This window comes from Beta vulgaris, chromosome 7 (assembly GCF_026745355.1).
Source record: "Beta vulgaris subsp. vulgaris cultivar EL10 chromosome 7, EL10.2, whole genome shotgun sequence".
Lineage (NCBI taxonomy): Eukaryota > Viridiplantae > Streptophyta > Magnoliopsida > Caryophyllales > Amaranthaceae > Beta > Beta vulgaris.
The window spans coordinates 12,443,628-12,471,544 of NC_079208.1; the positions used below are offsets into that span (position 1 = coordinate 12,443,628).

Consider the following 27,917-nt stretch of genomic DNA (forward strand, 5'->3'; position numbering starts at 1 on the left):
AGATCGGCCAATCTAGTTGCTTAGCTCGGCCAAATATTATGACGAGTTGCTTTTGTACTTTGTATAATCATGGAGTTGTAAGATAATAAGTCAAAAACAGTAAAGCATAGAACAAGGGAGATTGAAAAAGATAGCTTTTCATAAATGTAAAAAAGATGATTACAACCTAAATTCATCTAAGTACAAAAAGAGAAAAAGTTACAATGGCTCACGGCCAAGATACAACAAAAGAACTAGGCGGCAGGAGGATCATTGTCCTCTTCGTCCTGGGCCTCTGCATCGTCCTCTCCCTCTTCATCCTCAGAAGATTCTTCAAAGACGGGAGGGTCGGCTCCAGATATGGTCGCCTTATGCAAAGCTCTTGGAACTCCAGCCGACGAGTATATCTGGGGATATCCTCCTCTTCGGCCATCATGCCAAAAGCCTGCACCGCCCATTCCTTTGAGGTGTCTATGACGGTGTTCATAGCCTCTTTGGCGCCAGCAACGGTCTCTGCAACCTCAGTACGAAGGGCTTGGTTCTTGACCTTATGGACGAGGTTCTCCTTGAAGAAATCAGCAGCCATTGTCATGACTGAATTCCTCTCGTCCGTCAGGACACGTTCCAATGAAGCCCGTTCGTCCAGCATCTCCGTCAACCGAAGAAGGTAGACTTTGATCTGAGACTCCAGCTCGGCTGACCGCTTTTCCAGCGCAATCTTGGTCTGCTGATGCAACACCTCTTGCTGGGCCATAGCAAACTGGGCATGATCAGCGGCCGCCGTCACATCGTGGACGAGCTTTTTGTTTTCTTTTCTGAGCTCCTTTGCCCAGTCTTCTGTTATCATGCTGCGAGCAAAAAGCTGAAAACATGAAAGGATAAGGCATGTCAGGACGGATGAAAAAGAAGTAAATAAATGCCAAGTATAAAACATAAGCGTCTAAATAGAAAAGGATGTACCTCGGCAGCAAGCTGAGACATGTAACCTACATGTCCAGACGATGCTCCCCTTAACCCCTTAATATAGGGTTCAGGAAAGCACTTGAAAAGCTCCGTCTTGAGCTTTCACGAGTCGGACGACGACATCTTCCCGAAAGCCGGAGAAGATTCATCGTCAGAAAGGCTAGGGGAGCCGTCAACAGCTGGGCCCTTCCCTTTATCTGAAAGATTAGACTCGTTAGTACATCTGATGGGAATTACAACGGCTTGTTTGTTGGACGGACTCATCGGACGCCCGCCAACCCGTAGCGTTCTAACTACGTTTGAGTAATAAGACTCACCAGAAGAACGGGAAGCCGTCCTATAAGCAGTGGGCATCTGCTCTACCAGCTTGGCCACTGGCCCAGAAAAGGCAGACCCATCAGCAGCCGCGTCCGGCTGAGAAGACTGACCCGCGTCATCTAAAATAACAACCTCGTCAGGTTGTGGCGCTGCAAGCTGCTCGGCAGGCCCAGCATATGTTACCAGAGCCATGGGGCCAACCTCGGCCGGTTCTTCCTTAGCCTCCTCTTTGGCCGGGAGATCTATCACGACCTTAGGAACCAGCCGTGTTGGTTTCTTCTTTTTGGCTGTAAACCCCTTTGGCTTCTTGGAGGGGGGTGCCTCGCTGGTCCAGCCGGCCGCTTTATTGCTGCCGCTTTCTCGGCCAATGCCTTTGATGTTGGGGCATTTTTCTATAAATTATTAGAAGCATGAAAAGAGAATTAGTGGCTCTTCAAAGAGGCAGATCGTCCAAGAAAAATCGGACGAGTTTATCCACGAAGAGGAAACTCGTCTAGAAATAATCCGGACGAGTTGCTCTCCCAAGAAGCAGTCCGTCCATCAATAATCTGGACGAGTTGCTCTCCCAGGAAGCAGTCCGTCCATCAATAATCTGGACGAGTTGCTTTCCCAAGAAGCAGTCCGTCCATCAATGATTTGGACGAATTGCTTTCCAAAGAAGCACCTCGTCCTGTCTTTGTCCAGACGAATTGTTCTCCCAAGAAGCAGTCCGTCCATCAATGATCTGGACGAATTGCATTCCAAAGAAGCACCTCGTCCTGTCCTTGTCCAGACGAGTTGCTGTTCGAAGACGCAGTCCGTCCAGACATAACTTGGACGAGTTGCCTTTCAAAGAGGCAGCTCGTCCAGTCGATGTCTGGACGTGTTGCTCCTTGATAGGGCAGCACGTCCGAAAGTCAGCTTGGACGAGTTGCCTCTCTGAGATTATCAGCAAATCTTACCAGTGTGTCAGCCCTCTTCTCAGCACCTGACTTGCTGTATTCTTTCCAGAGAGTATCAGCAAATCTGGATGAACTCATATCTCCAGTCCAAGATTTTCTGAGTTTACTTCTGGCTGAATCTGCAAAAAAGAAAAAACAAAACCGCAGGTGTTAGACGAATGACACGCAGGACGGGAATTTTACTTAGAGAATCATTAGTAATTATACCTCTGTCCTCGTCCTGCCGTAAGCCGGCAGCGACAAGGAAATTATCATGATAAAACATCTCTTTAAAAGGGATCCAATTGGACGGACCCTTGAAAGAGACGTCTTCCATAGAATACTCTGAAACCCGGAAATACTCCACCATCTCCTCGATAGAGCTATCCTCTAGTTCCAGATACGAAGCCATTCGTCTAGTATTGGTGGTAGATCGGCTAAAATACTGAAGCCGGCTAGCCACCACTTTGCTGGGCGCCTGGACGAAGAGGAATTCACCCTTCCAAGAGTGCATCTTGGATGTTTTATCCCAAGACGTCAAGAAGCCTTGACGGTTGCATACACTCAGCCAGCTCCCTTCGACAGTTCTAGGAACCTTGGCAACATAATGGATGTGGGTGAAGGCAGCCAGAGAAGGGTTCTTCCCTTTCAAATTGCACACGGCCAGAAAGGTCAGGATGTTTTGCCAAGAGTTTGGGGCAAGCTGATTATGTCCTATACCGTAATAATGGAGCAGTTGGCTGATGAAAGGGTGGAGAGGAAAGCGAAGGCCGGCATCTAATGCCAGCCGATAAACTGAAAAGTGGCCAGAAGGGGCGCTAAAGATGGTATCCTCCCGGCCAGGGAGAACGAATTTGTAGCCCGGCATGGGCATGGCCGTTGAAAAGGAGCTAAGGTCTGAACCTAATCGTCCCAGCCAAGTGTTATCGGCCAGGATGAACCTAGGGTCAGAGAGGGGACCTAGTCGTCGTCTTATTTCAGACGAAGTTGTTGACGGCTCTCCTGAATCACTGGCAGGGTTGGAAGAGCTGGCCGTCCTTGGCTCATCCGAGACCGTCTCGCGTGTGGACGGGTTGGGTTCTGGAGAGCCTCTGCTAACATGTTCATCCTGAACATATTCAGGAGACGGATTTGGAACTGCTGGACGAGCACTTTGGACTTCTCGCTCCCCGTCAGCAGGATTTCGCCCTGTAGATGCCTCCATTTCCGAGCTGGAGGCCGGCAGGTTAACTCCTCTTCTGATACGAGCTGTTTGCTTAACACGAGCCAGATTACCCTGCACAGGTAAAGACTGGGTCGTCTGACTTAGCCGGCCATGAGAAAAGAAAAAGAATGCATGTCCGGCCAAGATGGATCCAACTCTAGAAGATGCCGGAGAAGATAGGCCCTCTGTTCTAGGGCTAGTACCAACCCTTGAGCGGCCGGGTTTGTTCGATGAAGAAGACGAGCTCATTTTCTTAAAATATGTGTGAAAGCAAGAAAGAGTTGAGAATATACCTGTAGAGGAAAGTTCGGACGAGCGTCAAAGGTGACTTGAGGCCTTGGACGAGCAAAGTAAGAGCTTGGACGGGAGATGTTCTTCTCTCTAAAAGTTCAGTAAAAATTTTGCAGAGTCTCTCTCTCTAGAAAATTTCTCAGCGATGTTAAAATGACTCCAGGAGCGACTAAGGCACATATTTATAGAGGGGTGAAAATGACCTCCTCATCCGGTGAAAAGTAACCGTTGTGCCTAGGGTTGACCTATGGAGACCGGCAAAATCGCGCCTCTTTTTTGAATGAAGGGGAAGGGCAGTTCCAAGTCGGTTAAAAGAGGAAGATTAACCGTCTTGGCGCCCAAAAGATAATAACTCCCTCTTTTAAGGGGCAAATGTTGTAGCCTAAAAAATCAACGGCTATCGTGCTGCACGTGGCCCCATCGGAGCCCTACATGTGGCATGCATGCAGAAGGTAAAAGTACAAAGGGTCTGGAAGTGGCAGGCCTAAAAGTACGTTTCTCTGAAGAAATGTACTAGAGGCCCTCTTCTGGCCCCAAAAATCGTACTTAGGCCCAGTAAAAATGATCTACACCTTTTATGAAAGTGAGGTGTGCTGACCAATCAATTACTGCCACGTGTCCCGCTACTTTGAATTAGCCAATCAGATGCTCCCAAATTAGGGTGACATCAAGGCACAGCAGTCATTTCAAACAGTATAAATAGTCCTTGATTTCAGGGTGAAAGGTACGTTTTTCAGAGCATAGTACTGTTACTCTGTCATAAATTCTTCTCTCTCTCTCTCTACTTTCTCTCTCAAAAAGTTCCTTTACATCCCTGACATCTGACTTAAGCTTCGGAGGGGGAAATACCACCCAAACCTCCAGGGTGGGTCCCTTTTGTGCAGGTTGCTGGTCAGGAGTTTGCTTCGGGATTTGAATCAATCATTGTTACACAAGTCTCCAATTTTAAGAGCTCATCTTTGGGAGTGTGATATAAGTTTGCTAGTTTTACAGAGCATAACAATGTCTATAGCCTGATGATGATTGAAACAATCCTCATCAAAGTCGCCTACTTCATCTTCATGATGGTCGAAGTCCATCTTTTTAAATTTTTATGAGATGGGCAGAAGATGATCGAGAAAGTTTTGTTTTCTTTTTCTAATTTTGTAAAGTAAAGATGAAATAATGAGTGACATCTCTAAACACAAACTTCTTTAAATAGCCGTTTTTCGTATAAAGATCATCTTAATAATAACTTTTAGCTAGGATTAAACTTTAAGTGTTTGGATCACTTTTCAAGAAATTTAGAAGAGAACTTGACTAATTTGATAGTAGTCCTCGTGTTGACTTCATAATTTATAAACCTAAGGGCTTAAATTTTCAATTTTTCAATTCATTATACTCTTTTAAACGTTTGAGTTTAATGCTTGAGTATTATGAATATAAGTACGTAAGTTGATACGTATAAAGAAAAACTGATCTTAATATGGTTAAGGTTTAATCATAAATAAAATGTATTTTAATGATCATTACCAACTATTACATAGTATCTAAAAGAAACTACGAACATATAGCTTGTTGATAACATAAACCTAGTAGCATAAATGAACTAATGTTCAATACTCTATTAAAATCTAATTTACCCTAAGATGAGCAAAACTGATGACAATTTGTGGTTTTTCGTCTTCTCCCACATATGGGTCATCATCATCTGCATACTATCATTCAATGGCATGGGAAAACCAGTATCCCTTATGTGCTCATACCTAGTCGATTGGCCCAAATCTTTAAACAGACAGTTAGACCCATGTTTCAATTGAAGGGGCGTAATTTTTGAAATTATCAGGTTTTCAGGAGATGACACTTTTCTTATAAAAAGGGAATGATGTAATGATACAAATCACAGCTCATCTCCTGATCCCTTCATCTCCTAAATTTTTCTTTCTCCCTCTCTCTCTTTCAAAAAATTCTCAAATGGCTTCCCACTCATCATCCTCATCATCCACAATTTCTGAATTTTCCTCCTCAGAGGAGGAAAGCTTTCTTGAAATTAATCAGTCCTGGCCACAAGAGTCACCCCTCTCCCTCCTCAAATAATCCACATTGAGGAGTCGGAGGATGAGGAAGAAGAGGAGGACTCTTCCTCTGAAGATGAAAGGGGTAACCCTTTCTCATCAGAGGAGGACGTCCCTGGTGATGCCTCCGAAGACTCTTCACCTTTTTCACCAGAAAATTCTGGTGGTGATGAAGGTGATGATGAGGAAGAGGAGGAAGCACTAGTAGAATTATTGTTGATTGCTGCGGTGATATTGCTGCGGTTTTACCCATACGCAGCAATATATCACGAAAAAAGAAAAGGGTAAATATAAAATAACCATATTGCTGCGGTTTCGGCCGAAAACCGCAGCAATATGGTTTCAACAGTTTTTTTAAAAAAAATTTGAACATTTGACCAAAAACCGCAGCAATATATTTAAATAATATTAAAAAATATTATTTGAACATATTGATGCGGTTCCTATTAAAAACCGCAGCAATAAGCTTTTAATATTAATATTAAAATTAAAGAAACCATCTAGGTTTCACTCTTCCCCTCATAAGTTCTCTCAAGCCTCTCACGCTTATTTCCGCCTCTCTGCCTACTCTCTCTCTCTTCCTCTTCTCCTCTCACGCTGCCTATTCTCTCTCCTCCTCTTCTCCTCTCACGCCTACTACTGCCTCCTCTCTCTCCTCTCATCAGTTTTATCTTCTCTCTTCATCTCCTCCACTCATCTACTCTCTTCCACCCCGGCGACCGGCATTCATCGACAATAAAAAGGTCGATTTTAAAGAGAACCGCGACCGGCTTTCATCGACAAAAACGACCGGCTTTCATCGACAAAAACGATCGGCCTTCATCGACAAAAACGACCGGCGTTCATTGACATCAAAAATGCGTCATTTTGTTCGGACGATCCAGCGTTGGGTCCGCCGACGACGCAAATCTAGACGAGGCGCGATTATGTTCGGATACACTGTCGGTTCCACCGACGACGCGCGGCGAGTCTCCGGCCATCTCACTCTTACTCTCCGGCGCGAATCTCCCATCTTTTTTGGCGAATTGCAGGCTGACAGTTATTTTATTTTATTTTTTGTGTTTTTTTGAATTTTTTTTATTTGGTTTTTGTTAAGAATTATTATAATGTTAAGGTTTCATTCACTTTGTTAAGGCCGACTTTTTGGTATTGTGATTTTTTTTGTTGGTGTATTTGGCTTTACTAGTAGAAGGTTTTTTTTTTACAAGTGTGAAAAGTAAGTAATAGATTGTGTCTCTTTTAATTTTTTAGTTTGTTTTTCTTAGATTTATAATTAACAGTGGATTGTTGTAACTGTGTTTATATTATAATTATATTATAACTATCAAAAAATCTATGTCGACAGAAATGAAAAAAAAAAAAAAAATTACCTGGCTTGTGTCTATTGCTGCGGTTTTGGGAAGAAACCGCAGCAATAGACCTGTATTTTTAATGTTAAAAGAATACATATTACAAGTAGAATAAATGCTTATTGTTGCGGTCAAAAAGTGGCATATTGATGCGGTTTTGGGCGCGCAGCAATTAAGGGGGCAGCAATAGGTATTTAATATATTGCTGCGGTTTTAAACCGCAGCAATAGGTCAAGATATTGCTGCGGTTCCTAGCCAAAACCGCAGCAATATGTTTATTTTTTATTTAAAAAGTCCAAAATATTGTTGCGGTTTTTACTAGGAATCGCAGCAATATCTTGACCTATTGCTGCGGTTCCTAGTCAAAACCACAGCAATAGGTACTAATACAGGTAAAAAAAAACATTTTTTTTTGGTATTTTGCCATCAAATTTGAAAAAAAAATGCTGAAAAAAAATTAAACACAACAAATTAAGTAATGATAAAGAACTTTTAAGATATTCAACTCATATAAAAGAAAGATATATAAAAAAAAAATACAAAAAGAGACCTAAAATAAAAATAAAAAACCTAACAAAATTATAACATCAGATCTGGAAAATAAAATTACAACATCAGGTCTGGAAAATAACCATCACTAGATCTGAAAAATACAACGAAGTCAAACGCCGACGACGACAAGAGATCTAAAGCCGACGACGAGCGAAGTCGTTGTTTCTAGAAAGCATCTTCAACAACGCAGGCAAATTCTGGCGAGCAACGCCGGAAAATTCTGGCGAGCAATGGCGAGCAATACCGTTGTTTCTGGAAGCATCTTTAGCAACAACGACGCGACGAACGAATTCAAGCGCTGCGACAAACGAATTCAAGTGCTGCGACGAACGAATCTGACGTTGAGACGAACGAATCTGACGTTGCGACAAACGAAGGTCGAATGTGGCGAGCAACCGTCGACCGGCAAAGAAGCTACGCGAAAGGATGAGAGGGTTAGAGGAAGAGAGAAGGAGAGAGAGTGAAAGGGGTGCGTGAAATTGATGAGAGGAGAGAGAGAGGAAGAGAGCGTGAAACTGGAATAGAGGAGGAGAGAGAGAGGAAGAGAGCGTGAAACTGGATTAGAGGAGGAGAGAGAGAGGAAGAGAAGAAGTGAGCGTGAAACTGGAGGAGAGGAGGAGAGAGAGAGAGGAAGAGAAGAAGTGAGCGTGAAACTGGAAGAGATGAGGAGATAGAGAGAGGAAGAGAAGAAGTGAGCGTGAATCTGGAAAGAGAGGAAGAGTGAAACTGATTAAAGGGGTGCATGAAACCCTAAATGAGGAGCCGTCTTTTGCCAGCTAATATTGTTGTGGTTTCCACGTAGGACCGCGGCAATATATTAAAAAAATATTTTTTTTAATATATTGTTGCGGTCCTACGTGGAAACCGCAGCAATATTAGTTGTTCTGGGCCCCACATTGTTTTCAAAATGTATCCGTTGAACAATATTGCTGCGGTTTTGGGAGGGAATCGCAGCAATATTGTTATTTTCTATTTTTTCTTTTTGCGTGTTATATTGCTGCATATAGGTAAAACCACAGCAATATCACCGCATCAATAAGCATTTATTCTACTAGTGTATTGCTGCAGTTAAAAACCGCAGCAATATATTAATTACTTATTGCTGCCCCTTTAATTGCTGCGTGGTCAAAACCGCCACAATAGGCTACTTAATGACCGCAACAATAAGCATTTATTCTACTAGTGAAGAAGAAGAAGAGGAAGAGGAAGCTCCCCCTCCTGCCCACCAATGGGAGGAGGATGAAGATGACGATGAACCTCCTGTCAAAAGAAGGAGAGTTCGGGTAGCGGTAGTAACCCCAAGCGAGACTACGGTAACAACGATTCCGACGCTGACTCCGACGCCTACAGACCGGTGACACCAAAAAATTAAATGTAAACCTAGACTTAGGACCCTAGTTCTAAGTTAATAGTTGAAGATTCTTAAAATCTTCAATTTTAGGTTGTATTTTAATTTTTGTTAATTTTATAAAATATAAAATATTTTGTCTATCTCTTGCATTTTTTATTAATTTCAGTATTTTATTTCTTCTTTTACATTATTCAAATTGTTCAATTTTTTATGCAATTTATTGTTTGGTTAAACAAACAATTAAATTCTAAAAAATGAATAAGATGAATGGGTTATAAAACAGTCATATGAAATAATGTATGACAGAAATTTAAATCCTCATTAAAAAGAGTTATACAATGACTATTGGAAAAATAAAACTGAAATTGATTTGAAGTTGTATGACAGAAATTTAAATCCTCATTAAAAAGAGTTATACAATGACTATTGGAAAACTAAGGTGTTGTTTGGTTGGAAGCTATTTCCCTTGGAAATACAAATTCCTAGGAAATACATTATGGGTGTTGTGTTTGGTTGGAGGGAAATGGGAGAAGCATAGGAAATACAAATTCCAAGGAAAATAGAATTTCCCATGAAACATGGGAAATAACTCACCAAGCCCCCTTGGTGAGTAATTTCCTAGGAAATGCAATTTCCTATGGTGTCAACCAAACAATTTTGTCTAATTCCTAGGAAATTAACAAGGGAAATAATTTCCCATGAAATGTAAATTCCCATGGAAAATTACTTCCCATGTGAACCAAACGAGGCCTAAAACTGAAATTGATTTGAAGTTGGAACATGATTACACCTAAAGAGTAATGATGAGAGTTTCACTTGTACACGCAAATTAATTTCACTTGTACACGCAATTAATATCATTAATTCTTAAACGCACAAATGCAAATTTATTAAGAATTAAGGGATACGTAGTGGGATAACCATGTTTATCCACTTTACCCACGAAGGGCAAAGATAAAATTGAATGAAATTAAGATGATTTAATTTCTTAAGTGATTATATGTAAAACGTGACATTTAGTTATCCCTTATAAATAGGAATAACTGTTTTATTCACGTAGTATAAATTGATCTCTAGTGGTTAAGATTAATTCATTACTTAAATCCTTCTCTCCATACAAAAAACCTTCATTCTAAAAACAATGGCTAATCCTCAAGTTAATACTATCCCTAATTTTCCCGGAGAATGTTGGAGGCATAGATTTAATATGGATATTGTTAAAGAAGATTGGGAAGAGTTCAAGGATGTTGAAACTAAGAAATGGCAAGTGAAGATTCTCAAGTATTTTGGGGAGGATCCAAATATCCAGCAAAAAGATGTAGAGGAAAAAGAATCTAGCGCCACAAAAATAGGAAGTGACCTAGATTTTATAGCGACTAATCTTTGGCCCTTATTAAAAGAAGGACTTACTCAATTTCATGATGGTATGCAAGGCTTGGGGAGTAAATATTATGAAATAAATTTTTTTCCTTTAGATCTAGCCCATAAGTAGCATAGATCACTTATCTCTGTGAGAGTGTTCTAGGTGTTTTCATAAGGAAATACCGAATGGTTCAGTTGGAAAACAATACCAGCTTTAGGAAATTGATCCAGTACAAATGTACTTGTCGTTTATGGCATGAGCACATAAGGGATATTGGTTTTCCCATGCCATTGAATGATGACTACTCAGATGATGATGATGACCCATATGTGGGAGAAGACGAAAAACCACAAATTGTCATCAGTTTTGCTCATCTTAGGGTAAATTAGAGTATAATAGAGTATTGAACATTAGTTCATTTATGCTACTAGGTTTATGTTATCAACAAGCTATATGTTCGTAGTTTCTTTTAGATACTATGTAATAGTTGGTAATGATCAATAAAATACGTTTTATTTATGATTAAACCTTAACCATATTAAGATCAGTTTTTCTTTACACGTACCAAATTACGTACTTATATTCATAATACTAATGCATTAAACTCAAACGTTTAAAAGAGTATAATGAATTAAAATTTTGAAAATTCAAGCCCTAAGGTTTATAATTATGAAGTCAACATGAGGACTACTATCAAATTAGTCAAGTTCTCTTCTAAATTTCTTGAAAAGTGATCTAGACACTTAAAGTTTAATCCTAGAAGTTATTAGTAAGATGACCGTTATACGAAAAACGGCTATTTAAAGAAGTTTGTGTTTAGAGATGTCACTCATTATTTCATCTCTTTTTCTATCTCTACTTAAAAAAATGAGAAAAAGAAAACAAAACTTTCTCGATCATCTTCTGTCCATCTCATAAAAATTTAAAAAGATGGACTTCGACCATCATGAAGATGAAGTAGGCGACTTTGATGAGGATTGTTTCAATCATCATCAGGCTATAGACATTGTCCAAGAGGACAAAGAAGTTTTTAAAACAGCAAAAATTCAGCAGTGGGATGCTCATATGGTCAAGATCTTTAGAGATGATCCGGTCATAGAGCAGAAGATCCAACGCTGGCAGAATCCAGCACTACCAAAGTGGGCACCAATATCGATTTGTTGGCTACCTTCATATGGCCAAGACTGCTAGAGAGTTCACAGGATGAACTTCTCTTAGTCTGTAAGAAATGGGGGAAAGAGGTATCTAATATCTTCAACTTTCCAAGACCCCAAACTGTTACTTGGGCCTATGCCAAAAGTCTAGTCTTAATATGCACCTAGACGTCTATCAAGATCATAAGGATGGAGCCATGGCAGGACGAATCTGAGGGTATAGTGGTATACTTCAAGTGCCTCTGCCAATTATGGGAGCTATGGGTCTCAGAAGCCTTTTTTTCCTGGATGTATATTGCCCTTTTTAATAGAAGGTATACCTGAGATTATACTTATCAAAGGATGATCTTCAGGACAAGATTCAACAACGTGCCTGGAGATGGCTATTATTTTGCCATCATAAGGTATGTGGCTGGGTATGAAATCGAAGATGAAGACTACCATGCCATGGTAGACCTTGTTTGTCGGGATCATCTCCAGAAGATTCCCATTAGGCCCTTTATTTTTAATTAATATAATATTTATCTACGAATAGATAAATGTCAATTCTTAGGAACATTGCTTCTAAAAGCAATTTCTTAAATGTAAGGCAAAATATTAGTTATTAATAAAATAATTATGTTTTACGTTATTTAAAATTACCATGTTTATTTGATGCTTATTTTTCTCCAACATAATTGTCTTCTAAGTAAGCGATTCAGAAAATGAGTGGTTAAGAATTCAGATATCCGTATATAAATATGTAGAAAGAAACAACATATGTGAATGTCAGGAGACAATATCTTTAAAAAGGTTAGTGATGAATTTTACCCAACCACCAATTTCTCATCCAATATCGCCAACATATAAACCTTATCCCTATAAGTGTTTAAATCACCATAAAGCGTTGGATTCCCTATCTGAAGATAAGGACAGATTCATAAGAGATGAGTCTATTAGATGGGATACTACAATTAATAGATATTTTGGCAAGAATCCTATAATACAAAAGGATCCAAAATATACAAACAAGTCCAAGGCCTTTCAAATAGGGTCAGATGTAGACTTGATGCAAGCATGAATATTTCCAAAACTTGACCTCCAAGATCAGGTTACTTCCTTATTAGTATGTAAATCTTGGGAAAAAGTTATCATGGAAGAAGCATGGCAACCAGATATGCCTTGGAGATATCTAAAAACACTCTTTGTTAAAGGCAATACAAAGAGCATAAAAATCTCACAAATAGCACAAGGATCATCTTCAAGAGATAGAGTACAATATACATGTACATGTCAAGTATGGCATAATTTTATGATCCAAGGTTTAGAACCCTCTTGGATGCTGCAAAATCATCCTTTAGGACCACGTCTAAAACAAACTTTTCTAATGGATTTTACAATGGCTAGAAGATGAGAAAGAGGGAATGCATGATAGATTATTCTTCTCTACTAAATTTAGCCATCTTAAGGAAAAATTTGTTAATCATCTTAAAATTGATGAAGAAGCAACTTTTAGAACGGTTTTAAAACAAATTGGTTATGGCTATTAAGCATATCTCTCTGCTAATAATTTGTGGGTTATGAGTACATCACCTCACAAATCAGGGGGACAATTTGTTACTACCATTTTTACATCATAGTTAGCATTTATTATGATTTATTGAATCAGGCCCCAAAGGGTGCAATAATCATGTAAAATGAAGGTCCAGTTATGTCAATAAGTCCATGATGAATAGTCAATGAAAGTCAACAGTCAGCAATTCATAAAAGAAAGCCCGACTCTTAAGAATAATCAAGAGATAACGGTTAAAAGTCAAGCAACGCCAAAGATGAAGACGTGGATGGAAGTTAATCTGATTACAAAGGCATGCAAGAACGTGGGTAAAAAGATGTGACTATCATGGCGCCAGAAAATGGCAGTTGTGATTTGAATCATTTATGATTCAAATCACTTCCCTCCAAAGAGCAAGGAAGTTATATGTGCCTCCACTGTATAAATACAAGAAGGAACATCAGAAAACAACAACAAACGTGTAATTCACTTTTTTACTAGCGTAACTTTACCTAGATTAGCCAACCCCCTTCTCGGGTTATAGTTAGTCAATAGTCTAGAACTAGAGCATGTACTGAGTTACAAAGTTTGTTCAATCTCCAATTCAAGTCGAAATCCATGGAGGTATTCATCTTCATGTTTGTCCTTTAATTGTCCAGCCTGGTTTATCCTTATGTGTGTTATAGAATCTTTCTGGAAGTTTGTGATGTAAGTGGGAATATTCAGCTTTAATTAATAGATTAATCATTGCATTAATTATCTTACTTAATACTCGTCGCCTGAATTTATTAGGCGTTATAGTTTAATTATATTAAGCTATAACAAAGTACGTTAGCAAGGTTTTATCAAATTAAAATCGGTAACCCCCAGGGACTAAGACTCCCGTGACATTCAGTATCTAACTATTGGTTGTGCATTGACTTGTTTGCAAAGTTATCCAACTGAATTTGCACCAACACTAAGATTTTTGGAATGCTCGATGTTGCGAAGCAAAATATCAAGTTGAAACTAAATAAAATTGTTCTTATGGTCCAAAAGGGCTCTAAAAGGAAGGAAAACAGATTTCCAAGGACAAGTACAAGGCAAGCAAGTTACCAAACTTAAGCTTGGAGCCACCCCTGACCAAAAATGCTTTTGTTGTGAAGGAGTTGGGCACTTGAAGAAAGATTGCTTAATTCTCAGCTTTATTACAATAGAAGCATTTTTAGGATAGCTCGAAATTTGGGTTTTACAACTTGCTTTTCTTTGTCCTTGTTTTTTTAACATATTCATATTATAGGGTCAACATCTTTCCAAAAAAAAAATATTATAGGGTCAACAAAAAATGATCGAACCCTTTGTTTAGTGGGTGAAGAATGATGTCTATTGCCAACTCATCACAAAAAGGAGCATCCAACCTCTCCAAATTCTCAAAATATCCTATCATTTTGAGAACACGAGGACCTACTAGTACACCTTTTTAAGATGAGTCTTAAAGATAATCTTAAAAGTGTGGACCTAATGATAGCACATGTGATTTATGAAAAAAAATATATAATTTATGTAAAGGATTACTATATGAGGGGAAAAAGGTTACTATGTTATAAGGGATAATTTTATTATGACTAATTGATGTAAGATAGGGTGACAATAACCAAAATACGTGTCATCATGTTAGAAAAAGAAAACAGTATATAAGAGTAACTATAAGGATTATATGAAGAAAAAATGAGTCCCTAGCTAACTCATTGATTGATTGATACTCTTTTTTCGGAGACACTAATTGATATCTTCCTTGATTGGTAATTACCAATTAGATTAATTGATATTATCCATAATTAGGGGGTATCAATTCCATCAGTTGGTCTTGTAAGAAACCGTCTACTGTTAATTTAAAAGTAGGCGCGACCCAAGTTCAATATTAAGAAGAGAACGAACCATTGTTCTTAATATAGTGACTACTTTAATTTATTTAGTGACCGTTTTAATTTATTTAGTGACCAGTTTAATCTATTCAGTAATAAGATTCTTTAATTCATTTAGTGAGTGATTTAATCCATTTAGTGACTAGTTTAATCCATTTTGTAAAACTGTCAAATTATTTTTAAAAATTGTTTGTTGTAATTCGAGATTCAAATGGAAACAAAAGAAGGAGAAGAGAATGAACGACTAGGATGGTGCAAGATACCTAAAAATAGTGTTGGGCTAGAGAGAAATGGAATGGGCTTGTTAAGAGAATGTAAACTAGGGTTGTCTAATTTTATATTAAAATTAGACCGTCTATTATAATAATTTGTACAATTCCATTTACTTGAAGAGAATATATATCTTTTAGTTGATTGTTAGTCGTGCATGCAAATTCTTAGATGTAAGAGTTTTCTTATGTTTCCTCTTGGAGTGTGAAGCTTTTGAGAATCCATGGAAGTTTAATGTTGTTTTTGTTAGCCAAAATTCTTGCAATTGATTTACACTTTTGTTTCGTCCAAAACTTGCTGTAAAGCATAATATCACTGAATCAAACTACATAACCATTTAAATTGGTGAGAGTTGCTTCAAAAAGTCATAACTTCTCTCAATCAAAGTGAGAGAAGTAAACAAAAGGACCGATGATGACAAGGAAAAATATGAGGAGAGAGTAAAAAGAATCTGATGTGACAATGTAATGGAGGTTGGGTACTTGGGGTGAATTAAAAAGAAGTAAAGAAGAGGTTATAGCAGAAAAGACCAAAGCAAAAGAAAGAGGAGGAAAATCAAGGGACAAGAGAGATGAAAATGTGATTAGTTTAGCTTATGACCCCATCATATGAATCTTTGGATGGAATCTATTAAGTGTTACTAATTTATTAGGTTTTGGTATTTAAAACATACTTCTTCTGTTTTGACATAAGTGAAACTCCTCTCTTTCATGTGAGATTTTTTTAAGAAAAGTGTTTCACTTATTTCAAAATTGAGAAAGTAGTTATTTTTAAAAAAAATTTATAAAAATACTATCGGCAATTTCTCCTTTAATCAATATTGAAACAAGAACCCAAGATTATTTAAAATAAATGAACAAAAATTTGTTTACCTTACACTATTATCCTACAAAATATAATGTATGAAGTTGGAGAATTACTACTAACAGTTCATACAGGATCTCAGCTACATCATATACAAAAATCTGAGATCAAGTTCAGAAACAAATTAACAAAATTAAAAGTGCCAAAATGGTCATGAATTACGGTTGGATAAACCAAGAGTGGTACCTCTTTTCATTCCGACCATCACATTGTCAGCAACCATGGTGTTCTTATGATCGAGTATCTCGCCCTGCCCCTCTTCTGTTTCCTCATCTGATAGATAACCAAGAATTTAAGGCACATAATTTAGTAGCAATCAATACTGTAACTGCACTAATGTTACACTTAGTATTTATGTATATAGATTGTAACGTTCAAATTCAAAAACACAATGTGTAGTTAAGTGCATAATCTATGTATTTATACTTGCACTCCTTATATTAAAGGCCATTGTCAAGTTAGTCTATGACGATCAGATCATTAAATTTAACAATACCAAGTTTATGAATATCAATCAAAACACAGCAGTTTTCCCTCCAACAACTAAGGTCACCCGGGCTCCAAAACTAATTGTGGACTTGTGGTTATGTATTTGGGCCAGAAATAGATAATATTAATGTGTACATTCACTTGAAAAATCTGAAATTTACATTATTTACCTTTATTAGAGCTACATAAAATATGTAGAAGAACAAAGAGATTTATACCACAGATACATGGATATCAAGAATATGAACAGTTTGTAAGATTTACCATGATGAGTACGACGAGACAATAACTGAGAACCCAACTACAATTCTAAAGATCCAGATTAGACAGATGCTACATGATCCTATTGATGATGGATCTTACGCAGGGTCAATGATTGTTCAGAAAATTTAAGATTGTAGAATCACAGGAGTTGGATTGGGATTTTAAGGACACTCAAAGTGACAGGGACCTGGTTTTTTCCAGTGGATACCAAAATCACTGGTGCCAAACTTATGATGGGAGAGTCCTAAAGAGGGAGCACTGGTGGGGCGTAATGCAGTGCACCTATGGCTAAGATTCTTTTAAGAGTTAATAACTTCTTTAGTACTCCCCTCATCTCATTATAACAAAATTATACCGAGATACAATGTTAAAGTAATACTTCTGGAATTGCCTTACGCAATTATTTCACAAGATTCTCCTTTCAAAGTTTATAAACACAGGCTACTATTATAGGACAGATTTTCATACTATTATGTCAGGATAGATTTTCATACTTTTCCTAATAATACTCCTCAAAGGACGCATAGGTTAAAAAGAAACTTTCGTTTGGGATTTTTTGAAGTTGATGAATTTGTTGGGTATATGGTAGTATATGGAGCTCATGGAGGTGTATGAGTGTGGAGATGAGGTTGCGTAAAGGGAAAACGTCATTTGGGACATAAGGCTAACTTTGAATGGACATATCTTTCAATATGTAAATGATTTTGAGGTGATTCAAAGTGGAGGTGATAGCTTGTTCCGAGAGCTTTCCAACGATAGGTCATATGTCCGATTCCGGTGAGAAACGAGAAAGTTATGACTGTTTTACGAAGAACTGGCAAAACTGCGAGAGCTGACAGCGACTCGCGGCCAGCACCGCGACTCGCGGTTTTGCGGGGAAAAGTTCGACGCGTTATTTTTCCGGTTTTGCTTAATGAGGGTATAAATAGGTGCCCTAATTACGATTAATGTATTCTTCATCTCTAAACACATATTTGAGAGAGAAAAAGCTGTAGAGAGAGTTCTTGAGTGCTTTTGTAATCTTTCTTGAATATTCACCGATTCCTAGTGCAGATTCGTGGTTTTTCTCCCAGTTCTTGGGTTCCACGTAAAATTTCTGGTGTGTTCTTTCCTGCTTTCTTATTTGATATTCTATTATTGTTTGCTATTATTTCTAGATTGATAGTCAATAGAACTTACAGAATTCAGATCATCATTAGTGTTATATGAACAAACAAGACTCTTTTTGCTCTTTTGAACATTGTCAACCACCTCATACTCTTCGCTAAACTCCAATCCATAAACTGCATATATCCATGACTGCCGAGTGCTGATGAGTGTCGGACTGTCGACCAGCTCAAATGCTCTTTTCAACTTTGAAACAATGTTTCGGTCCATCCCATAAAGTTGTTTACATTTACATAAGAAAAAAAATACAAGATGAGTTCTCTTCACCTTAAAAAAAATAAGTTTTATACTTAATCAGTGTTGATATACTCTTTAACCTTCTAATTTTTTCTACTATTTCTATGCCTCAAATTAATTGCCCAGTTTGACATTTTGAGGTCTAAATTTCATCAACCTTGACAAACTACTAACCCAGAAAGTTGTGGTCGGCTGCATGAACCAAGAAATTATTTCCTATGGTCGTCCACAAATAATCTTTTCCTCCATTTTTTTTTCTAGTGCTATATTAAATCTCCTGCAAGCCTATTTTTTTCAAACCTTATTTAATCCATTTGTCGCCTCCCTCCACTTATTATAGAGTCCTCCGTAATCTCAACTCTCTACTTACCTTACACAGTTACATGTGCATCTCCTGATCTCCTAGTCTGCGTTGCACATGTCCAAACCAACATAGTCGTTTCTCCCTGATCTTATATATGCTCTACCTTCCTCCCAATTTTATCTCTAGACCTAGCTTCTACAAATTAATTTGTACACCATACTTCTTCATATGATCCAACATACACATGGTTGCTACATACACCATGATTTGTCCTTAATGTATAAGAAGAAGAAAAAAAAACTTTGTTTGATCTTGTCGGGTTGTTTCTATGCATGTCTTCAATTTCAAATACCAACTTTCTAATATTTATTGATAATTAATATTGTTAATTGTTTAATGTGTGTCTTAGAGAGTATGAAATGTTATCTTATTTTAAAATGGATGAAGCATCTAATGCAGTAACTATAAATTTTTGTTTGGTAAAAATAAGTTCTACTATTAAAAAAATAGTTCACATAAGCAAACATAGTCCAATCAAACAACAATAATCAAGTACAAAAATAGTACTTAATACTAAGGTGACTTTATAACCACAATATATTTCGAGAAAACCTCCGCAAAATGAACCAAAATGAATCAATCGAGAATTATTTCAGTAAAGATAAATTAAGTTTAAAGGTGATATCTGTCCAATCAAAAGAAATAGTTAGTAAGCAAAACTAAGTTGAAAAGATAAATAATACCCACTGCGTTTTAAAATAGATGCTCCATTTTGACTTTTGTACTATTCGCAAACTCTACTTTGACTACATTTTTTGACATATGTATAAATCCCAATATTAGCATACAAGATGTTGCTGAATTTGTCTCGACATATATTTTCCTTATATTTATTTTTATTAAACAACTTAAATAATGAGTTAGATATATTAATAGTCTAAGTTGTGCATCAGCAAGTACGCAAGTTAGAATGAAACATCTCTTGAAAAACAAAGGGAGTAATAATACAAAGAGAAGTTTCACTCATAAACCAATGGGTGATTGGAGAAAGCTACTTCATTACGCTTAAAAGTAGTCATATTATCTACTTCTCTTCCTTCCTCCAATGTTGAGCATGTTAAAGGTGAGCCCCTCCCCCCCCCCCCTCCCTATATGTGAGTTCCCACTAACCTTAAACATTATAAGAAGCCATCTAAGTTGTCTCACAACAAGAATTAGCAAGTGTAAGGTCTTCATTTGTCCGACTGGGGTAACTCATATGTGCACAAGCTTAAGATTTCAAAATCAACCCATGGCCCTACAGGCACTTAAACCTAGGTGGATCATAAGAATGAAGAGATGCATGCCGCGCAAGGAACAATGACGGCTCATATAGATAAAGAATGGTTTTTGACACCATGTTTTAAGAGTCATAAGGTGATATACACAGCAGTTACAATATTTCAACAAAAAGACATCACAATATTATGGCTAAAGGCTTCTAATGCTAAGTGGAATATAACAAAATCACCATAGAGTGTTACTAAGTGTACAATATCATTGTGATGCTAAGTACACAAAAAGTCGTCACAATATTATGACTAAAGACTTCTAATGCTAATGGAAGAAAATAAAATCACTATATGCTGTCATTAAGTACACCAATAGTCAAAAATCCTAAGGCTACCAACTTTTCAAGCATACTACATACGGGAGAAGGAGCTGAGAACACAGTTGTGCTTCACGGTTTCACCCCGTTGCCCTAAGTTTGAATCCTCATCCCAACAATATGTTGGTGAGAGGTTTGCAAGGTAAGGGCCAAGGGGATGGGCTTGACAAGCAGGCCAACGGGCCCATACTTATACCCAGAATAAAATAAACAAATATCATACAAATAACACTATTACTGGAGCTTTTTGCGATTAGAGAATACAGTAAAAACATCTAAAGTGGGTTTTTGGAGGCCTACCTGATACAGTTGAGAGGGAAACCTGAGTCAAACGCCTGACACAATCTTTCAGTGCCCGGAGCTCATCATCTTTCTGTTGGAGTTTGGATTGCGCCAAATTCAATTCAGACTCCAGCTCAGATATATGGCTTTCCTGCTGTTGTATGAGCAAGTTAGACAACTTGTTTGTGAGTTCAACTGGGGATACTCCATCAGATTGGTAAGATGTCGAACTTTGGTTTTCTGATTGATGTCTTCCAATCTGACAGCAATGATATTGACAAGGGTGGACATAAGAACCATGAAGTAACAAACCGTGTCATCAGTTTAGCTGTTTAGTTCCATTATGGACTACTATCCACGAAAAAATTTACACTCATTGTATTGAAGTACAGCAGTATGATAAACCAACACAAGCAAAGCTTCAACAGCTTGATGATGCCACATCAGCAGCAAACACCTCAGCATAAGTTAGTTATAACATAATAACAAATTCTGTTATTTGATGTATTAGCTAAGCTTTGCTCCTATTGGTTGTACGTCTGTAATCTGGTTTCCTATTGGTTACAGATTGTAATTCTCTTGTACTATATAAGTACTACTGCTGTAATAAATCATTTTCAATGATTACATCAATAAAAATCTATCTCTTCTTCTTTCCTCTTATCTTTCCTATTCTCTCTATTTTCACAATGAAGTTTGATTGAAGTTTACAAACTTCTTTACATTGTAAATGGAATCAAAAATGAAACAAAGATGAGCTAACATGTAGGAGGAAATCAACTAACAAGCTAGTCCCCTCGTATAATTTCATCTTAATATAGAAGTTTTCAGCTTGAATGTCAAATTTTCACATATTTATATATACAATACATACAACCCACTCGATGGTTCTTTGTAGAAAGTTCATCTAGAGACTAGAGTCATTTTTTAAACTAACTTGGAATGCATGTAAAAAAGCATTGACTTATATTCAACTTCATTTTTACACTTGCAAGCAGCAAATATGCCTTTGTTGTCTTCTATTAGTTAACCCTTTGGCAGTGTAAATAGTAGGAGAAAGCTCAACGTGACTAATTTGGCAACTAAAAGTACAGGACGCTGATATTAAAAGGTAATGAGCATTTTGACAGACTCGTAAAGCTTTGTTTGAAGGTAATTAAGTAGAAATTCTTCATCTCAGAATCCAGCTTACTGAAATTGCAGTTACACGTGATACAACTAAGAGCGGGAAAAAAAGTTTATGGAATATACATAATACATGAATGGTTTATCTGGTGAAAGGCACCTTATTCAAATGTATATTTATGTTGGGAACAATAGATATATACAAACAAATAATTAATCATTCAAAAGTGCATAAATTTGTTCAAAGGCTTGTTAAAATGCAAGCACATACATAAAATCATCACACTGTTCACAACGAAACAAGAGATATGTTGATGTCAGCGGAAGTTGTCAATGTTTAAAAATATATTTGTCATTGAATGTGTGTAGAAGTTTCAAGATGCATCTTGAACTTGAACATCATGAAACCTGTGATTCTTTGAAAGTCTACTTTTAAAATAGGTTGGATATGATCTAAGTCTTTGTATAAGAGTGAGATAAAGTATATTCCTCATGTACATGTCAAATTTGTGTTACATAACAATAGTTGGCATAGGTGATTGTGAAATTTTCTGATGGTAAGGAATATTCCAAATTCTTTTGTTTTCCTATGAAATTAAATCCCACATACAAACGAGAAGCCACATAAACCTAAAGGACAGCAGGGAGGTATTGCCTAACTTGAGAAGGAAAAACACCTTGCTCCTGCAACTATCCTTCTTGTCAGGCTAATATGGGCTTTCCACACTAACCCCCAAATATGTTAAAAGAAGAAACTTGGAAACTCCAATAATAGGATGCAGAGACAAGCTGCCACTTTACAAAGTATAAGCAGATCATGTGCAGATGACAATAAGCAACATTGCACATCTTGGGTGCTGGAAAAACTGGATTCAGTTCCAAAGCCTATAGGAGTTGTTATCACGCACTTGTTAGCACCTGTAGGTGCAGGCTATGAACTCGTAGAGCCATAATGAGTAAAAGGCCTTGTCTCTCAGTTTACTAATGTACACTTAAGGGTTAAATGTTCTTGGTCTGGTGGTGGGCATCTGCCATAGCGTGGCAGTCATGAAGCATTGACCCATTATGGCTGTCAGCCTGTCAGTATGGGGATAAGAGTGTCTCCATGCCCTTTGAAAGTAAGCTCCCTTACAGACAGCTAATATTATCTCAACAAGCTTCTTAGCTCTAAAGAAACTTCCTCCCAGGACTAGAAATCTCTTACTTAGGTGCATCGGTATTTAGAAATGCTTCCGCTGACAGGAGCTGTGTACCTCAATTCCTCAAAGCATTTTAGTCTTGAGTCTTTGCATAGTGGAGCAGTGCAATTTTAACTCAGTATAAGCAAAATCTCTCAAGCTGGATAATAAAGCACCTGACTTCTACCCAGTACCCAGTTCAATGTTTGATCTTAGGTATTTGGTTTTATTTCTCTTTTTCATTTGTCGATTTCCTTGGTTGGAAACCCTTGATTGAGGTATTTCCTCCAGGACTTCGTACCTTTTGGTTTCTGTTTTCTAGCCAGCTATGTCAACACATGTTATTCACAATGCATTTCCTTGTGGTAGTTTAGATAACAAAAATAAAGATCAGTAGCTGACAAGTTAAAAATAAGTAGCAATAAAATATAATCAGAGTTTCATGGCAAAGCCAGACTATTGATGCAGTTCCTTTTCAGGGTGGAGACACGTCAAAAATTCTCATTTTGCTAAAACGTTGTGACATCTTGTCATAACAGCAGCAGAACAGATAATAAAAACTTACATAGAAATAAAAGTGAATGGGATGAACTGATGAAGTGGGATTAAAGCATGGAGAAAGTCACGGATATATTCGTTTCTTAATACTTATAACATATGGAAATGGCATGAACCACGGAGAAGGAGAGTGAAACAAGGCCCATGTGATTAAAAATAAAGTAAGCCTTTCTTTGCATGAAAATTTACCCAAAAGAAGAATGTTGCAAGCATTGTGAAAAATCCTAAAAAGGAACATGTTACAAGTATTAAGAAACGGAGAGGAAGTATGAGTTTTCTCTAATTGGACATCTAGAAAAACCAGTGTTCTTTCTATTAAATGTCATCAAAAATGAATTACATGCCTGCAGATAATATCAAGTGCATATGATGCAGAAACCTATATGAACTATTGCAAACTCCGCACCTGAGCCATAGTCAAATTTTCAACATGTTCAGAAGTTTCAGTAGTACACCAAGAGAGCTTCTGCAGTTCAGATTCTAGCTCTGCCTCCAACTGGTCCATTTCTACACCTTCATGTTGTTCTTCAGTGAGGACACTGCTAGGATAGTCACTGTCAGCTAAATGACTGATAACTTTCGTGTTAAAACTAAGTTTGCTCATTGGGCATGACCCAATATTTGTTTGCTCAGAGGCTGGTTTCTGCACGGTATCCATCGTGATTGTATCATCAGAGTTCAACAACTGATAGTGATGGCAGGGTGCTGATTTCCGTTTGTTGAGCTGGGATTTCATCTCGTCAACTACTTTTGCAGTCTCATCAATAGTGCTGCTAAGCTTACTAATTTCTGTTTTTCCAGCTGACATCATGCAAATTATCCCCAGACCAAGTCCCCAACCAAAAGTTGAGCAATCTAAAAAGTCAAATATAAAGATAATATTAATCGGAGCACTAGGAAAATCTGGTCACCAACGGTGATGGTGATCAACTGCTAGACCTTCCATATTAAAATTCCAGAAAGTGGAAAGCATGGGAAACAGCAAATATCACTAATTGGCCAAATTTTGAGAACATTGATTTTAAAATAAAATAGTGGGCAGCATCAAGCAGCTAATCATGTCCAGAAATTAGAATTTAGCCATCCAACCCTGTGGTAGCTATTACCACGCGAATAATCCAGAGAGAAAAGGCTCACATGTAAGTTGGATATAGCTTATCGATGTCGACTCTTTGTTTCACGGCCTCCAGTACTTCTGTAAGTCATTAAAGACATCGACATGAAATTGAATTCTTGGCACTTCATTCCAGGCAAAATCTCAATTATCGTAGAATGGCCAGGTCTAATTTCTGAATACGTGAAGGGTTAAACAGTTAAAGGGTCAAAATTCAAGGCTTCAAGCAGGGGTTACGGTTGTAATTAGCTTTACATGATCGGATGAGAACTGAGCCTTGGGGCTTGAGAGTATATTTCTCACTTTCACCATTCCCTTTTCCTGTCCTTCTCCCTTGGTGGAAACATCTTTTTCTACTCTATAAATCCTTAATTATATATTTATATGTACTATATTTTGTCGGTTTGTGCCTGTCAAAAGAAAACAAAAAATATGTAATACATAATTGAGCTTAGTTCTTAGATTATGATTGCTTTGAGCTACTTTGTCAATCTAACTCCACCATAAATTTTACACTCATCTTGGTGATTTGGAGGATTAGAATCATATTCCCTTTAATATATTCACAAAAACCCTAAGCTTCATCATTACTGTGAAGAATTGTGGATCAAAAACCAAGAGATCTACTAAGAGCCTTCACGGGCATAATAGAGAGAAAGTTGTTTCTTCGGGCCTATCGAGTTGTTAGTTTCACCACAAGCTAATTTCAAGCTGAAAATCTATTATAGACGCAAGGCCATTTTAAGGAACTAACATTGGTAGGTAGATTAGAGACGAAGATTAAGAAATATAATGGACTTCAATTGATGATCTTGTGGAAAACAGTAAAATAAAGTGATAGCTACAAGCTTTCGAGAGGCTTGTTCTCTCCCAAATACCAAACTAAACCCTCTAATATTTTCAGAATAACTTGTCTGTGCCTAATCTGCTGTATTTATAGCATTTCTTTCCTTACTAACTCTCTAACTTATTTCCCAAGCTAATTTCTAACTGAGTTTCAGTGAACTACCCATATTAACCCTCTAACTTAGGCCATTTCATCACAGCCATCACAAAAAAAACCTCAGAAAGGTTAACATAAGGAATGTAAGCCTAGGTGTGGATAAACTCCAGTGTAGAATCAATTTAGAAAGCAATCCTCTACAGTTTGGGGCCAAATTCCCGTACAACAAAAACAAGATTTTGATAGTGCTTCTATGATCATGGGATACTATCCTAGGACAAAATAAACCATTAAAATCTGAATCATCTAATCAGGAATCTCACTTCTCAAGACGGCTTTTCGCTAGTCATCCTCCGGAAAAACATTTGAGAAAGAACAGAAGTTCTGCTCAAGTGACCCTACCGCCTCATACAAGTGATACACAACCAAAAAATGAAATATCCGAATTCCCTACGCGTGTAGCATTAACCTATAAAAGAAACATATGCTATAAACTTCGCTGCAGGTAAAGTAAGCATACTCCATTGCTGGCAGCCTGACATGGAATGCCAGGTTTCACAAAACATATGAGGCAAATTGCAAGGTGTGGAATTAAAACCCACATTGATCTTATAGGGTGGGTTTGATATTGGTTCATATAAGCCTCTTACAGCCTCAATAGAATCAATCCCTCCATCACGGCACCTTACGACCCCAAATAACCCATCCTACTCACATATAAAAAAAAACAACAGTTGAATCAAAAGCCACAAACCAATGAGAAATACCTCACCATCAACCATCAAACTTTGAAAAAGTAAATAATGCAGTCAAGAATTACTTAAGAAAAGAATTTCAGTTAGTAAGCATCTTTACTGCACACGAACATGTAACTACAAATTGAATCCCCAAGTCCTTATAGGAGTTAAATCTCATGGCTAAAGATCCCTATTCAACTTTACATAACCTATAATTCAGCCAGGCATGTCGAAAATATACATGCAATCGAAAATTTCTTATTAGAATCTTCCGGTCCATGTCCTGGAGTCAGTTCACGGCCATGCAACTGAAGGTATTTCTATATTTTGAATTGAATTTAAGCCCAAGCAACAACAAAAACTACTACTACTATCTGCTACTACAACAACACAAGCAACAACAACAACAACAACAACAACTACTATACTACAACAACATCAACAGCAACAACACAAACAACAACAACAACAACAACAACAACAACAACAACAACAACAACAACAACAACAACTACTACTACTACTACTACTACTACATCAACAACAGCAACAACAACAACAACAACAACAACAAAAATAACAACACAAACAACAACATAAATGATGGAAAACAGTTAACCTTTAGAAAGAGATGAATGTCGCTTCCCAGTTGAATTCCTAGTAGTTTTTCTCCTTTTCAAACAAACTCCCACTTTTTTCCCTGAATTCCCACAAGTATTCCTCTGACAAACACTTCCATCATCAAAAGAACCCAACTTTTTGTTATTACCACGAATTTTATTCCCCAAATTCCGCGATTTCTTAGAATCAGAACGAGACCCGGAACATGAAAACCGAAAAACCCCATCTTGATCTTCTCTATGAATGGCGTTTCTACTTGCATTGTCAGACTCATTTTGATTCAAAGCGCTATTTTCTGCAGGAGTTTCTATGGGTAAAAATAGAGTTTGAATGGAATTACTTGAAATTTGGTGTGGTTGTAATTGTTCTTGTTCAAGTTGTTGCTTAGGCTCTGTTTGGGTGGTGTTAAGAGTATGGGAATTTGGAGAGAAAAAGTGTTTGGCAATGAACCCAGATCCTCCTGCAACTGCAGCTGCGACTGCAACCTGCCACATTGTGAATTCAAAGAGAATCAGAGAGAGAAAATATGAGAAACAAACATAAACTAGCCTTATTATTAATTGATCATGGAGTAATTAAGGAAGGTAGGAGAAGTTTGGTAGTGTTGCTTTGTTTTCTTCTTCTTCTTCACGTGCTTCCCGCTCTGCTTACCTATTTTCCAAATGTTTACTTTCAAATCTTTGTTTTTCACTTGCCATCTATTTGCCTTGTTGGAAAATAGTTTTCATAAAAAAACAAATAAATATTAGTTTTTCTTTATTTGGTATGATAGAAAAATATTATAGTAAGGTCTCGTTTGGTTTACATGTTAAGTAATTTTCTCATGTAAATTTACATTTCATGAGAAATTCGAAATTGGAGTATTCAGCAAGGGGATTGGTGAGTGATTTTCTATGCTTCATGGGAAATTGTATTTTCCTTGGAATTGTATTTTCTATGCTTCTCTCATTTTTCTCCAACCAAACACAACACCCATAACAACACTCATATTGTATTTTCAAGTGAAATAGCTTCCAACCAAACAATACCAAAGTAGAGGAAAATAGAGATGTTGGGGATGAGAGTATGGAGGAAAATGTAGTATTTTCAAATTTTGGAGGAAAATGTTTACAAAGAGATGGAAACTCTTTTCTATCTATGTTTTCCTTTTTAAATTCCTTATCCAGCCAAACAACGTAAAATG

At 37.4% G+C, this 27,917-nt stretch overlaps 1 protein-coding gene across 3 annotated transcripts; it reads right to left on the bottom strand.

The window, feature by feature from the left end:
* Window positions 1-306: 306 nt before the first annotated feature.
* LOC104908927 (hypothetical protein) lies at window positions 307-27,417 on the bottom strand. Of its 3 annotated transcripts, none has more exons than XM_048648496.2 (5): window positions 26,733-27,417; window positions 23,726-24,174; window positions 20,477-20,717; window positions 16,254-16,340; window positions 307-841 (listed from the first exon to the last, which is right to left on the bottom strand). In XM_048648496.2, the coding sequence occupies exons 1-5, from the start codon at window positions 27,226-27,228 to the stop codon at window positions 750-752; spliced, it is 1,365 nt and encodes a 454-aa protein (XP_048504453.1). In that variant the 5' UTR covers window positions 27,229-27,417; the 3' UTR covers window positions 307-749. The 3 variants fall into 3 exon arrangements, with proteins under 3 accessions (XP_048504453.1, XP_048504452.1, XP_048504454.1); XM_048648495.2 differs by lacking the exon at window positions 307-841 and adding an exon at window positions 1,933-2,320; XM_048648497.1 differs by lacking the exon at window positions 307-841 and adding an exon at window positions 13,260-13,466.
* Window positions 27,418-27,917: the final 500 nt, after the last annotated feature.